Here is a 16,522-nt window from a genome sequence, read left to right as displayed (position 1 = left end):
TGTAATAGGAGAATATGATGGAGGTTAGCTATATGACATGTTCTCCTATTAAAAAGTTTCAAATTTTAGCGTAACCAAGCTATTTTTTAATTTTAGAACATCAAAATTTAATATTTTGTAATAGGAGAATATGAGTGACATCAACTATAGGACATGTTCTCCTATTAAAAAAGTATCAAATTTTAGCGTTACCAAGCTATTTTTTAATTTTAGTACTACAATTTTGTAATAGGAGAATATGAGTGAGATAAACCTTATTACATGTTTCCCTATTCAAAAATGATTTATGATTTTAAAGAATATTTTTGATTATTTAAGTTCCCACCCCTTGAAAGAATAGTAATTTATGACATATATATAATTGACATGATTTATGACAAGAGGGCGGGTTTAACTATAAAAAGAGTGGAAAATTTGAACAACTGGAAAAATTCAATTATTTAAAAGTAAAATATTACCCTTCATCAGGATACGAACCAGGGTACTCTGGTTTCATAGACAAGTGCTATATCCACACAGCTAATTGGATTATGTATAATCATATAATTATCTATACTTACGTTTACTAAATTATTTATAAATTGATAATTTTGTTCTGAAATAAAAAATAAGATAGAAAATTTAAAAAATAAAAACAAAATTTAAAATTTATAACGATTTTTATTTATTTATATTAATTTAGAAAAAATGAAATTGATTTTATACTGTATAAAAATGCCATTTTTATTCATTCATATTTATTATACCGGAGAAATCAATTTTTCTAACATAATTAATTTGTTTTAATGAAATCATTTAACAAGAATAAATTTTAGCATGCACGACAAAAAAGCAAGCAAAATACGTATTTTTTTTTAAATTTTGTAATAGGAGAATATGAGTGAGATCAACTATAGGTATTGAGGTTTTTTTATGAAAAGTTTCGTGACTTTTGAAATGACAACCTTAAATTGGTCACTGGCTCTCCGTATGCATGCAAACGAATTTTGAAAGACGTATTGTTTATTTATTTAAAATAATATATAAAATATTGTTTCCCCAACAACCATTCAATTAGATAAATTATTATCAAAACTAATAGATAGCCCTACACGAATATAACGTGTAGAGCCACCTGGAGAAAGGCACCTTCAGAGAACGAAAATAGTAAAAATTTTACAGGGAGTTGCAGATCTGTTTTAAATTAAAAACTATAATCTGTGACATTCATGGTTTTTTTTTTACATTATGAACCCTTTTATGTCCAACTAAATGACTTTGCTGATTAAATGTTTTATTACAAATATCACATGAAAATGGTTTTTCTTTACTATGAATAAGTTTATGTTTAACTAAATGACTTTTCTCATTAAATGTTTTATTACAAACATCACATGAAAATGGTTTTTCTCCGCTGTGAATACGTTTATGTAAAACTAAATTACTTTTCCGAGTAAATCTTTTACTACAAACATCACATGAAAATGGTTTCTCTCCGGTGTGAATACGTTTATGTTTAACTAAATCACCTTTCTGAGTAAATGTTTTATTACAAATATCACATGAAAATGGTTTTTCTCCGCTGTGAATACGTTTATGTGTAACTAAATGACTTTGCTGAGTAAATGTTTTATTACAAACATCACATGAAAATGGCTTTTCTCCGCTGTGAATACGTTTATGTTTAACTAAATCACTTTTCTCATTAAATGTTTTATTACAAACATCACATGAAAATGGTTTTTCTCCGGTGTGAATACGTTTTTTATGTTTAACTAAGGTACTTTTCGCAGTAAATCTTTTATTACAAACATCACATGAAAATGGCTTTTCTCCACCATGAATGCGTTTATGTTTAACTAATTTACTTTTATCATTAAATGTTTTATTACAAACATCACATACAAATGGTTTCTCTCCGGTGTGAATACGTTTATGTACAACTAAATCACCTTTCTGATTAAATGTTTTATTACAAACATCACATGAAAATGGTTTCTCTCCGGTGTGAATACGTTTATGTTTAACTAAACTACTTTGCTGAGTAAATGTTTTATTACAAACATCACATGAAAATGGTTTTTCTCCGCTGTGAATACGTTTATGTAAAACTAAATTACTTTTCTGAGTAAATCTTTTATTACAAACATCACATGAAAATGGTTTCTCTCCGGTGTGAATACGTTTTTTATGTTTAACTAAATTCGATGATGTAGTACATCTTTTATTACAAACATCACATGAAAATGGCTTTTCTTCTAAATCAGTTTCATTTAATATTTCATCTTTAATAATTAGTTCAGTATGTAATTCTTTTTCAAGTTTAATATTTTCATAATTAATTGTGTACAATTGTTTATCATTTTCATCACTCACAAGTTCATGTTTTACACTCACAACACTATCACTATCATTGCTGCCTTCTTCTTCATTTGTAATGTGTCCACCTTCCATTAAAATAGTTTCATCTAATATTTCATCTTTAATAATTAGTTCTGTATGTAATTCTTTTTCAACTTTAATATTTTCGTAATTAACTGTGCACAATTGTTTATTATTTTCACGTTCATATTTTAAACTTATAACACTATCATTGCAGCATTCTTCTGGGTTTTCATTTTTAATTCGTCCAACTTCTATTACAACATTGTCATCTAACGTTTCATCTTTAATATTTAATTCTGTATGTAACTCTTCTTCAAGTTTAATGTGTTCTTTACTGATTAATAAAGAATTCTTTATATTATCAAATGAATTATTTGCCATTTTGTTAACCTTTCTGTTTCACAAACACTAACTGTTTTTTAATAGGCTATTCTAGGAAAATATATATTACCTTAGGCTATGCACCACAGTCAGAGTGTAAAGGTTACTTCAAATGTGCAATTTCATGGTGACGCTTGACGTTAGCTCCTAGCGTCATATGGTATAAATTCGATCAGAGTGCCATCTAGATAAAAAGCAACGATAAAGTTGAAAATATTTGAGCTTCAATAGGGAATATTAATGTATTTTTTTTATATTTTTAATCCATTGTTTATACCGTTATAACAAAGTAAAAACTATAAATACTGCTTAAAAATGCTGTATTTAAGTTTAAAAAAATATTTAAAATACATTATAATTTTGAGATATTTAAACGCACTTTTTTGGCGCTCTCTGTTAATGACGTATAAGTACGTGATCTGTCAATTGGTGACAGTTCAATGTATAATTTACACTTTAAAAAAATGAATTTACAACATAGAATTTACACTCGTTATTATTAAGTTTTCTAATAAAAAGCCGTAGAATAGTATAATTTAATGAAATACCATACAAAATGTAAGTAATTAATGTCATACAGTATGTCAACAAATTTGACAAGCCCGTACTTTGATGTCACGTCCGGGTCCGTATAAAAATTTGAATTTCCGTTTTAGAAATTTTTAAATGCCCTCACTGAATTTGTACTTTTATTAATTAATTTTAAGTAATTAAAAAGATATTGATTACTAAAATAATGGTTTAGTTGAAATGTCCAGTCATTAAATGTTTACGAAAAAATGTTTCAACCAAAAATATTAATTTTTTTATAAGGAACATTTTTTACAATTAAACGTTTGTTCTATATCTATCGGTTTACAAGATGAATCTTACAGACCCAAGACCCAATTGACTTACATTGCTCATTTACCAACTCGACCTCGCACGCTATAAAATTTCAGCTTGATATCTCTTTTCGTTTTTGAGTTATCGTGTTGACAGACAGATAACCGGAAATGGACCAAAATTTTGTTCGTATAGGTAGCATCAATATTTAAAGCGCTACAAACTTGGGACTAAACTTAATATACCTTGATATATTTCATATACACCTGGATTAAAAAGCTAAAATATGTTTAGCTTTTTACGATTTTGACGCTGCTGAGTTTTTTTCAAGGTGGCAGCACGGCCTAAACTGACAACGTCTCATACAAGCGCTGCATGAAAATATACTTAGTGATTTTCTTGAGGGAAAGATAAAAAATTATTTCAAATAACAAACATTTTTATATTTAATATTTTAATTTTCTTTATTGTAAAACATGCATAGTCTGATGATTTTTCAAACTACTAGAATCATAAAAAACTTCACTACATATCGAACACACGTACGATTTTTCACTTGTATGTGTTCTCATGTGCGATCGTAAATTACTCTTTTGTGTAAATTGTTTATCACAAACACCGCACGAAAATGGTTTTTCACCGGTGTGTACGAATTGATGTCGAGTTAAATGATGTTTTTCTCGAAATTTTTGATTACAAATATCACATTCAAATGGTTTTGCATTCATGTGTATCCTTACATGTTGCTGTAGCAAATGTGACACGGCAAAACTTTTTTCACAAAAATTGCATTTAAAGGGTCTTTTATTCGAATGAAGTTTTTGTACATGTTGGTGCAAATTCTTTTTAGCTGTGAAAAATTTATTACATTCAGTACATGAAAAAGGTTTTTCGCCGGTATGAGTTCGTATATGAGCATTTAATCTCCTAGTCTCATTGAACGCACGTCCACAGTAATCGCATAGATATTTTCTCTTGGATTCAATTTTTGTCCGATTTTCGTCGTTAATGATTGCATTTTCATTATAATGTTCATGTCTATGTTGTACTAAACGTTTTTTACTACAAAACTGGTTACCGCAAATGGAGCAAATGTGAGATTCTTCGTGCTTTTTGAGATGTCTTCTGTAATTGTGTGGGTGTTTGAACTGCGTGTTACATTTTTCACATTTATAAGGTTTTTCGTCTGAATGTTTAAAGCTGTGCTGTTTTAAGCGAGCTTTACTTGATTTTTGTTCACCACAAATAGGACAAATATACAACTGTTTATGGGTTTTTAAATGCTTTTCATAATTTTTTTTATTTTCAAATTTTACATTACACGCTTCACACTCGTAAGATTTTCTCTCTGTAATACTTTCTAACTCATTACTTAATTCGAACCAATCGTCATCAATTTCTGAATTATCTGATTGGTTTTCCTCTTTTACAAAATCGGTATCAACCGGTTCTTCTTTACAATCTAAATTGATTTCTGAATTAAGTGATAAATATTGTTCAAATTTTTTATATGCATCTAAACATTGATTCTTGAATATGTAAGCAGATCTTAAAGTATCCAAGCATCTAGTACAAATATTTTGTGGATATTTATCGTTTTTTATCACCTGTTTGTGCGAAAAAATTTTGTAAATTTTGTATGATAATTAAAATCAATTTTTTCTACCTTAATATCAATTATTTGGGTTAACATTTCTGCAGGATTTAGTAAATCTTCAACGAAAAGGGATTGTAATTCACCCTTCATTGAACAAGTGCGACAAATGCTATTAAAATTCAGCATTATTTACATGTAAAGGGTGTCAAGTTTTAAATGTCAAAATTGCCAAAACATAACCTCCTCGGGGCACAAGTTTCATGTCAAATTAATTTATTTTGCCATGTTGCCAATATTTACATTTTTGACATAAATTATTTCAAAAGAAGTGGGAAATAAAAAGTAAAAAAAAAATTTGTGGGTTTTTAATGAGGCAATTTTATGGAGATAATACCATTGAGCTGCAAAGTAGCCGTTAAACGGTTTGATCGCAGTAAAGAGAGGCTGATAAAATAGACGGCTGACTTTACGGTGCCTATCTAGGATCGGTCGTTGCGTACTTTGTTCTGCACATCAGGCTGTCTAAGTGATTGAAAACAAAAAACAAAATATAAACAAAAGTTAGCCTGATACGCAGTACAAAGTACGCAACGACCGAGGACTAGACCTCGCCAGATAGGCGTCTTTTATCCTGCTATCAGGGCTGCCAGATTGTATAATCGGATACAAAAAGTGTATGATATAGTTATTTTATGTATCCAGTTTGTATAGCAGATTGCCTCGTATAATTGGATACAAAAAGAAAAATTCAAACTTGAAGTAAATTTTGTGAGAGTTAAAATACCGATTATTTGAGATAACGAAAAATCGGACATTTCTTAATCGTAGATAGCGTGATGTGCTTGTCGCTCTCTGAGTAATATCCGTTAGCATTACAAGTAAACGTAAAAGTGACTTTTTAACGCAGCGCTACTTGCTACTGAAACTGTTTTTTTAACAATTTTGTCGCTTTGTATAATGAAATTTGATTCTGTATAATTTCAGTGACCGAGCGGTGTAAAATAAGTTGGCTCTACTGGCAGCCCTGCCTGCTCTCCTCTTCACTCAAGTTTTACGTCCTTATATATTTATGTTCTTGCTTATTGCGTTTGCTATGACTTTTCAGCTCTATGGTATTAACTCTATGGACAATTTTCAATATCTTAAAGGGAAAATGAAAAATAATTTCAAATAGTATAAAAAATTTTATATTTAACATAGAAAATACATTTTAGTTTTCTCTATTGTATAACATGCATTGTCTGATGATTTTTCAAACTACTCGAATCATGAAAAACTTAACAAATAACCTACGGTTTTTCCCCCGTATGTGTTCTCATGTGCGACCGTAAATTACCTTTTTGTGTAAATTGCTTATCACAAACACCGCACGAAAATGGTTTTTCACCGGTGTGTACTAATTGATGTTGAGTTAAATGATGTTTTACTCGAAATTTTTGATTACAAATATCACATTCAAATGGTTTAGCATTCATGTGTATCCTTACATGTTGTTGTAGCCAGTGCGATTTACCAAAACTTTTTTCACAAAAATTGCATTTATAGGGTCTTTTATTCGAATGACGTATTCGTATATGATCGTACAAATATCTTTTAGCTGTGAAAAATTGATTACATTCAGTACATGAAAAAGGTTTTTCACCGGTATGAGTTCGTATATGAGCATTTAATCTCGTAGCCTCAGTGTACGCACGACCACAGTAATCGCATAGATATTTTCTCGTGGATCTAATTTTTGGCAAAACTTTTTCGACCGTTACATTTGAATTTAACAACTCATTATTGATATTTTTTAACTTAACGGGACATTGGTTGAAGGATTTTTCACAATGTTCGCCGGTGAGTAGTTTTTCATTATTATGTTCAATGCTATGTTTTTCTAAATGTTTCTTACTTGAAAACTGGTTATCACTAATTGAGCGAATGTGTGATTCTTCATGCTTTATGAGATGTTTTCTGTAATTGTGTGGATGTTTGAACTGCGTGTTACATTTTTCACATTTATAAGGTTTTTCGTCTGAATGTTTAAAGCTGTGCTGTTTTAAGCGAGTTTTACTTGATTTTTCTTCGCCACAAATGGGACAAATATACAACTGTTTATGGGTTTTTAAATGCTTTTCATAATTTTTTTGATTCTCAAATCTCTCATCGCACTTTTCACAGTCGTAAGAGTTTGTCTCTGGAATACTTTCTAATTCATTACTTAATTCGAACCAATTATCATCAATTTCTGAATGATCTGATTGTTTTTCTTCTTTTACAAAAACGGTATCAACCGGTTCTTCTTTACAATCTAAATTGATTTCTGAATTAAGTGATAAATATTGCTCAAATTTTTTAAATGCATCTAAACATTGACTCTTGAATATATAAGCAGATCTTAAAGTATCCAAGCATCTCGTACAAATATTTTGTGGATATTCATCGCCTTTTATCACCTGTTGGTATGAAAAATTCAAGCATGAATTTTGTATGATAATTAAAATCAATTTGTTCTACCTTAATGTCTACTATTTGGGTTAACATTTCAGCGGGATTTAGCAAATCTTCAACGAAAAGGGATTGTAATTCACCCTGTAATGAACAGGTACGGCAAATACAATCAAAATTAAGCATTATTTAAATGTAAAGGGTGTCAAGTTTTTAATGTCAAAATTGCCAAAACATAACCTTCATATGAAATTAATTTATTTTGCCATGTTGCCAACATTCACATTTTTGACATAAACAATTTCAACAGAATAGGAATTAAAAAAAAAAATTTGGGAGTAAATGAGGCAATTTCATAGAGCTGCAAAGTTGTCATCAAACGGTTTGATAGCAATAGAGAGAGATAGATTACATAAACGCGTTATATTTATCATTCTCTTCTTGAAAAATTGCACAAAGTGTATGTATTGCTATGTTATTTTTAAAAATTGTCATTTTATGTCAGCCATGTTGTTTTAGCCCCGCCCATATGTCAGATCCCAATATGATCAGTTGGCATTTGACAAAATGTCACAACATAACGGTGTTGAGAATATATTATTCTTCTATCCTCCGAGAGACGTTGACCATCATTCGCATATTTGCCAAGTTGACAATTCTCAAAATAATAGAATCAGATGTACAGAACACGTTTAATCACTCGGAGGATAGAGAACACGAAACATTGTCTGTCTAACTATGTCAGAACAACTTCCACTTATAGAAACCGACCGTATTGGCGAACGAAATTACCTAGAGATGGCTCTGTGTGAATGCAATATGGCCGATATAGAGGATTTTCGTTCAAGTTGTCAAAATAAATTTTTGCATTTTTTTTTGTTTATTTTTTTTTTTAACATGGAGAAAGCCCTGGATATTAATATTGGTGATATATTTTATCTACTTGGTGGATCAGTAAGGCCGTTGATGGAAGGAGAGGCGCTTTCTCGTTCCAAAAACTTGTTTTTCTGTGGTATCCAATCGAAGCAAAATAATTGTTTATTAATCAAATCTTCATGTTTGCAAACGTCGAACATCACCGAGAAACCTCATGAGATCTAAATCAAAGTGTTTGTAGCCAATGACAACAAAAAAATCGAATGCTATTGTTCTTGCAAAGCGGGCGCGGGAAGCAAGTGCAAGCATGTTTTTGCGACATTGTGCGACAACTGACACCTGTAGATCTTGTTTTCCCACACTGGGGAACACCACAACGTTTTTCATTTTTGATAATTTCCATCTCAACAACAAAAACATTCAGCACTTGTGTAGCTGTCAAAACTCAAAATCCTCTATAATAGTTTCACTAATCCTCGCTGCGCGGCGCCACCGTATCTTGCGATCGCGAATAGGAGTATAATATATTTTTACTACACGAAACAAAAAAAGAATCGTTTTTTTAAATGATAAGGCCTATTAGTGGCTGCGAGACAAAGAGGGAAAGACTTCTACAATTTCTGTCTCTTTCTACCTGGTCAAGAAATAACTTATTGCGTTTCTCATGTCTCTTCAGCTCGGTATTATCTCTATGAGCAATTTTCAATATCTTAAGAGGAAAATAAAAAATAATATCAAATAATATACAAATTTTTATATTTAACATAGAATATACATTTTAATTTTCTTTATTGTGTAACATGCATTGTCTGATGATTCTTCAAACTACTCGAATCATGGAAAACTTCACTACATATCGAACACACGTACGGTTTTTCCCCTGTATGTGTTCTCATGTGTGATCGTAAATTACTCTTTTGTGTAAATTGTTTATCACAAACACCGCACGAAAATGGTTTTTCACCGGTGTGTACGAATTGATGTCGAGTTAAATGATGTTTTTCTCGAAATTTCTGATTACAAATATCACATTCAAATGGTTTAGCATTCATGTGTATCCTTACATGTTGCTGTAGCCAGTGTGACATGGCAAAACTTTTTTCACAAAAATTGCATTTATAGGGTTTTTTATTCGAATGACGTATTCGTATATGTTGGCGCAAATTTTTTTTATCTGTGAAAAACTTATTACATTCAGTACATGAAAATGGTTTTTCGCCGGTATGAATTCGTATATGAGCATTTAATCTCGTAGCCTCAGTGTACGCACGACCACAGTAATCGCATAGATATTTTCTCTTAGCTTCATTTTTTGGCAAAACTTTTTCGACCGTTATTTTTGAATTAAACAACTCATTATTGATATTTTTTAACTTAACAGGACATTGGTTGAAGGATTTTTCACAATTTTCGTCGGTGAGTAGTTTTTCATTATTATGTTCCTGGCTATGTTTTTCTAAATGTTTTTTATTTGAAAACTGGTTTCCACAAATGGAGCAAATGTATGATTCTTCATTATTTTTGAGATGTCTTCTGTAATTGTGTGGATGTTTGAACTGCGTGTTACATTTTTCACATTTATAAGGTTTTTCGTCTGAATGTTTAAAGCTATGCTGTTTTAAGCGAGCTTTACTTGATTTTTGTTCACCACAAATAGGACAAATATACAACTGTTTATGGGTTTTTAAATGCTTTTCATAATTTTTTTTATTTTCAAATTTTACATTACACGCTTCACACTCGTAAGATTTTCTCTCTGGAATACTTTCTAAATCATTACTTAATTCGAACCAGTTGTCATCAATTTCTGAATGATCTGATTGTTTTTCCTCTTTTACAAAAACAGCATTAACAGGTTCTTCTTTACAATCTAAATTGATGTCTGAATTAATCGATAAATATTGCTCAAATTTTTTATATGCATCTAAACATTGATTCTTGAATATGTAAGCAGATCTTAAAGTATCCAAGCATCTCGTACAAATATTTTGTGGATATTTATCGCCTTTTATCACCTGTCAATGGAAAAAAGTTTAAGTGAGAATTTTGTATGATAATTAAAATTAATTTGTTCTACCTTAATGTCAACTATTTGGGTTAACATTTCAGCGGGATTTAGCAAATCTTCAACGAAAAGGGATTGTAATTCGCCCTGTAATGAACAGGTACGGCAAATACTATCAAAATTTAACATTATTTAGATGTACAGCGTGTCAAATTCTTAATGTCATAACATAACCTCCATAGAACACTGGTTTAATGTCAAATTAATTTATATTGCCATGTTGCCAAATTTCAACATTAATATTTTTGACAACCATTATTTCAACATAGGTAAAGTGAGGCAATTTTCAAAATGATGGCAAGGTTTTGGGGTTCTCTCCCAGCAGATAAATTCCGATGATTTGTCATATGCGATTTTCATTAACGGTTATAACTATTTCTGGCGTTTGTCTGCTTGTCACAGGGTAGCTAAGTTTTAATCAATGACTCTAATGTGTCTAATGGAGCAAGAGCTCGCTGCAAAAAACCTGGCCTATCGAGTTACCGGATGAAGTATTTTTTAAATGATACTACTCACTGTAACTATTAAAAAAATCATTTAGTGCCAGGGCAAATATGGTGCATAACCTTGCTATATTTTTTCTAAGGTACATTTTTTGGACATAAACTGTACCAATCGAGTAACCGCTTGAAACTGATTTTAAAATGTAGTTTCGAGTGAGTAGAAAATAATTATGAACAACTGCCTCGGTCAATCTGGTGCTAACCCCATGGCACGACACATTTTTTAATTTTTTTTTTGTTGTGTTACCGTACCTATCGAGTAACCGCTTCAAACTGTAATTAAATTGAAGTTTAAACATTTCTTGTTAAGAAAATATATTAGTGCCACTTATATTTTAGTGACAAATGCCCGGCACGATACTTTATATTCCTTCAAGTCCCATACTATTGCTCATATAATCTATAACAGATACATTGGGGAATAAATGAATAAACATCTAATGGATAACAATTACAGTAATTTTTAAGTGATTTTTTTTTATTTATACGAGTATTTTATAAAGTATCAACATAAAATACAATGAAAGTTCTCTCATATACATATTTTACTTTAAAATTAATTAAAAAACTTAAATATCTAAAAATATACATTGAACTATATATATAGAATTATTATTAAATGTCATCATGATCATCATCATCACTATCGTCATGATCATTGTCACTACGGCCATGATCATCGTCACTTTTTTCATAATTATCATAATGGTCACCTTTATTTTCATGATTATCATCGTTATTATCGTCATGGTCACTGTCATTTTTTTTGTTGTAATCATCATTATCATAAGAATCATCGTCACAATTATCAATTTCATTAAGCTCTACTTCATCAAGTTCTACCATAACAATGTCTTCAACTAAGAGAGGTGTTGGATCACCTTCGAACCAAAGCGGTTCAATTTTATTGTCATTTACTGTCCATCCGCATTGTTCTGGTGAGAAATTGATGCAGTTAGCTTCAGTAGCATTCTGCCACATTGAAGTTACATAGATATTAGTTCGTAAAATTTTTTGTTTCAGTGACTTCCAACATGGTGGAAGTTGAGTTGAATCAAATCTTTTTACATTTTTCATAAAATATTCTGCTACAGACGTTGACGTAAATCGATTTTGAAATATTAATAATCTCGCATCATTTACATTGTTACAACTTATTCCATAAATTTTACAAGTATATTCTTGCAATATTTCCATACTTCTTAAATTATCAATTTCGTCTATATTCGCGCTCAATGTTCGCATCAAGTTTGGACAGCTTTTGACAAGTTTTGATATTTAAATTCTTTTAATTAATTTTATAGTAAAATATATGAGAGAACTTTCATTGTATTTTATGTTGATACTTGATGTTTATTCATTTATTCCCCAATGTATCTGTTATAGATTATATGAGCAATAGTATGGGACTTGAAGGAATATAAAGTATCGTGCCGGGCATTTGTCACTAAAATATAAGTGGCACTAATATATTTTCTTAATAAGAAATGTTTAAACTTCAATTTAATTACAGTTTGAAGCGGTTACTCGATAGGTACGGTAACACAACAAAAAAAAATTAAAAAATATGTCGTGCCATGGGGTTAGCACCAGATTGACCGAAGCAGTTGTTCATAATTATTTTCTACTCACTCGAAACTACATTTTAAAATCAGTTTCAAGCGGTTACTCGATTGGTACAGTTTATGTCCAAAAAATGTACCTTAGAAAAAATATAGCAAGATTATGCACCATATTTGCCCTGGCACTAAATGATTTTTTTAATAGTTACAGTGAGTAGTATCATTTAAAAAATACTTCATCCGGTAACTCGATAGGCCAGGTTTTTTGCAGCGAGCTCTTGGACCATAATCAAAGCATTCTTTACTGAATTAGCACTTTTTTCACGATCTAAAAAAGTACCGCTTAGGAATAAATAGGCTAAAGAAATAATATCAATTTTAATTTTGTTCATTTGAACCATTCTTTATGTTAATTGTAAATCATATCTGTAATAAAATTGCCTATAAGCAAAACGAAAGTAAATTTTTGTATCACTTATATATTAGTTTTGAGGTATGGATGGGGTGAGCCTGTTTTTAGCACTGCGAAATTTCGTACCTGTCGAGCTAGTTACAAATTATTTTAAAATCAAAAGTAGATTAGTTAATAAAGGAAGGGAAAATTAAAACAAATGTAAAATAATTTCATTTTTCTGTATTCTGTAAATCATTTGATACAATTTTATTTTCTTCATTATTCAACAAAATATGCTTTTTATGATGGTTTTTCATGCTACTAGAATCATGAAAACCTTTCCCACATATCGAACACACGTAAGGTTTTTCCCCCGTATGTGTTCTCATATGCGTTCGTAAATTACTGTTTTGAGTGAATTGTTTATTGCAAACACTACATGAAAATGGTTTTTCACCGGTATGTACGTATTTATGTCGTGTTAAATGATGTATTTGTCGAAATTTTTGATTACAAATATCACATGTAAATGGTTTATCATTTGTATGTATCCTTAAATGTAGTTTTAACCATCGTGACAATCCAAAAGATTTCCCACAGAAGTCGCATTTATATGGTTTTTCTTTTGTATGATTTATTCGTGTGTGATGGGTTAAAAGTGATTGACAATGAAATGATTTATCGCATTCAGTACACGCATAAGGTTTTTCGCCGGTATGAGTTCTAATATGAATTTTAAGTTTTCCAGCTTGACGAAAACCACGTCCACAGTAGTCGCACAATGATTTCCCTTTTTCTGAATGTTTAGCTCTACTAGAAAATTGCTCAGGAGTCACATTTGAAGTGAATAATTGCTCATCAGCGTGTTTTAAATTGATGTGAGAAAGCAATTGCTGTTTACGTTTGTAAGATTTATTGCAATATTCACAAGTAAAAGATGTATCAGTAAAATTTTTACGGCTTTGTTGTTCTAAATTATATTCACTGGAAAAATGGGCACCAGAAATGGGATACATATACAATTGTTCATGTTGTTTAAGATGTCGTTTATAAGGTTTTTGATTTTTGAATTGTACGTTACACTGTTCACATCCAAAGAGTTTTTTCTCTGTAACATTAACATCATCTAGTTCGACCCATTCTTCATCAATGTCTGAATGGTCTTCTTGCCTTTCTTCTTTAATAGAATTAACCAGTCCTTCTTTACAATCTATAAAATTTTCTGAACTAAGCGATAAATATTGTTCGAATTTCCTATACACTTCAACACATTGATTCTTAAATAAGTACGCAGATTTTAGTACATCCAAACATCTCACGCATATATTTTGTGGATATTTGTCGCCTCTAATTATCTGTTTATACCAAAAAAAAAAAAAAAATATTTCATTTAATCGTAAAAAGTTTATTATGAAAATTTATCTCACTAGCGTCACTTGTTGAGGGAAAATCTTTGAAAAGTAGATGAATATAATATGTATCATATAACAGATCATTTTGTGTCAAATGCAAGAGCCCGCGGATGACAACTCGACCACAAAATATCCAACTCACCATTATTGAGACCCTTAACAACCCAAATTTCTTTTTAATGTAGTAATAATTAGGCAATATTTTAAAAAAAGGGTAACGTTATACGAACAGTATCGTTTGTTTAGCGTCTCACGTTAAAGTAATTTGTAGTAAATGTTTATCGTTAACAGAATATTATTGTGAACAGAAAGTTTTTGAATGAACGTAATCACAGAGTTAAACAAGTGAAAAAAAAAAAACAATTGACTGAGTTAATTGTTAAAATACCATGTATATACAGTTTTGATGATGCAATCGTTTGTTTTTTGACGTCACGTAAATAAAGAAAGATTTCCACTCTTAAATAGCCTCACATATATAACTGATATTCCCATATTTAATACATACTACAAAATTTTCACCTAAATAGCGCCCTCGTGGGTAAACAGTGATGCTTACAAGAAAATGTTTCAAACAAAAGTTGTTTATTTTTTTATAAGGAACATTTTTACATTTGTTTTAGCTCTAACCGTTTACAAGATTGGTCCTACGGACCCAAGACCCAATTGATCTATGTTGCTCATTTACGAACTCGACCTCACTTTTTACGACTTAGGCACACTATAAAAATTTCAGCTTGATATTGTTTCTTTTCGTTTTTGAGTAATCGTGATGACAGACGGACAGACGACAGACAGACATACGGAAATGGACTAATTAGGTGATTCTATGAACACCTAAACCAAAATTTTTTTCGTAGCATCAATATTTTTAAGCGTTACAAACTTGGGACTAAACTTAATATACTATGATATATTTCATATACATGGTATAAAAAGAAAAACCGCAGACCTGTGCTGACTCGTCCCCATTAAAAGGATGATCAATTCGTGGATAAGTGAATGAACGGAAATCACATGGAAAAACTATTAATTTTTCCTCAAAAAACTTTTATATTTTTATATATATATTTTTCAAGCGAATTATCTACTCCAACTTAAATCTTGACGTCATGACGTGAGACTCGCGTTAAACAAATGATACGTGTCCCGTTAAAAAAATATTATCAGTATTTTATATAAATTAACCTAATTGAATATTTGTATGTTTTTTTTTACAAAAAAGAAAAGCTATAAAATTAAAAGTCAATTGATTTTAAATTTCATTCTTAAAATTTTGCGATTTAGTAAAATATTAAATCATTTTTAAGTTGATTTTCATAAGAACGATGCTAGTAAACATAATACAATAATTTTCTACCTTAATATCAACAATTTCGGTTAGCATTTCTGCAGGACTTAAATCATCACCAAATAAAGAATGTAATTCACCCTGTGAAGAACATGTACGGCAAATAATTTCAAAATTTAGCATATTTTCCTTCTCTAAATTTTATTTTTGAAATGTCATTTAAAACTTTAGTGTGTTTATTAATTCGCTAGAAGAGCGCCTGTCTCTTCTGACCTCTATTTATTTGTTTTATGATTGACAAACATGTACAGAATCACCGACCTATTATTTAATTGAAATCATATTTAATATTTTATTATCATACTTAATATTATTTATTATTTTATGAAGAATATTATAATAATTATTCAACAACTGATCTTTAATTATGGCGTTATAGTCTGGACATTCTAGATGATACCACTAACTGTCCTCCCTAAAAACTTGAAAACCTTTAAGCTAATGTCAATTGCTTAATTCATGGACTCTACATGTGTAGTGTCCATGACTTAATTCATGGACACTATACAAGTACACTCACCTCCATGTAAGCAAATATCTGTCAAAAAAAAGATAGCAGTTGTGTTTCTTTTGCACCGTGAAAGAGGAAAGCGAAATTTATTTTGTGCAATACACAACTGTGCAAAAGGAACATCAGCGACGCTGTAAAGTCTGCTATTTCGTTGACAGATTTTGTCAGTTTTCTGGTTTGAGTTAAGTATCCTTGTATATTCCTTATCAAAGTTATCTTCTGACTTTCTGTATCCCAGAGTATTTTTAAGA

General features: G+C 30.4%; 4 protein-coding genes across 4 annotated transcripts; all 4 read right to left on the bottom strand.

The window, feature by feature from the left end:
* Window positions 1-1,890: 1,890 nt before the first annotated feature.
* Window positions 1,891-2,745, bottom strand: LOC123300502 (zinc finger protein 271-like; the record flags this gene model as incomplete). The annotated part of the gene is made up of 3 exons (XM_044883085.1): window positions 2,559-2,745; window positions 2,356-2,459; window positions 1,891-2,148 (listed from the first exon to the last, which is right to left on the bottom strand). Coding segments are annotated over exons 1-3 (549 nt in total), but the record flags the coding sequence as incomplete, so codon positions are not given.
* A 1,289-nt stretch (window positions 2,746-4,034) lies between these two features.
* Window positions 4,035-5,362, bottom strand: LOC123300500 (zinc finger protein 501-like). The gene is made up of 2 exons (XM_044883083.1): window positions 5,237-5,362; window positions 4,035-5,177 (listed from the first exon to the last, which is right to left on the bottom strand). Exons 1-2 carry the CDS (start codon window positions 5,351-5,353, stop codon window positions 4,035-4,037), a joined length of 1,260 nt encoding a protein of 419 aa, XP_044739018.1. The 5' UTR covers window positions 5,354-5,362.
* A 1,029-nt stretch (window positions 5,363-6,391) lies between these two features.
* Window positions 6,392-7,798, bottom strand: LOC123299770 (zinc finger protein OZF-like). The gene is made up of 2 exons (XM_044882107.1): window positions 7,667-7,798; window positions 6,392-7,605 (listed from the first exon to the last, which is right to left on the bottom strand). The coding sequence occupies exons 1-2, from the start codon at window positions 7,781-7,783 to the stop codon at window positions 6,457-6,459; spliced, it is 1,266 nt and encodes a 421-aa protein (XP_044738042.1). The 5' UTR covers window positions 7,784-7,798; the 3' UTR covers window positions 6,392-6,456.
* A 1,463-nt stretch (window positions 7,799-9,261) lies between these two features.
* On the bottom strand, window positions 9,262-16,193 carry LOC123300499 (zinc finger protein 665-like). The gene is made up of 5 exons (XM_044883082.1): window positions 15,770-16,193; window positions 13,231-14,352; window positions 11,686-12,013; window positions 10,551-10,561; window positions 9,262-10,488 (listed from the first exon to the last, which is right to left on the bottom strand). The coding sequence occupies exons 1-5, from the start codon at window positions 15,881-15,883 to the stop codon at window positions 9,262-9,264; spliced, it is 2,802 nt and encodes a 933-aa protein (XP_044739017.1). The 5' UTR covers window positions 15,884-16,193.
* Window positions 16,194-16,522: the final 329 nt, after the last annotated feature.

Source organism: Chrysoperla carnea, chromosome 5 (genome assembly GCF_905475395.1).
Source record: "Chrysoperla carnea chromosome 5, inChrCarn1.1, whole genome shotgun sequence".
NCBI lineage: Eukaryota > Metazoa > Arthropoda > Insecta > Neuroptera > Chrysopidae > Chrysoperla > Chrysoperla carnea.
This window is presented reverse-complemented; position numbering and strand designations above follow the sequence as displayed.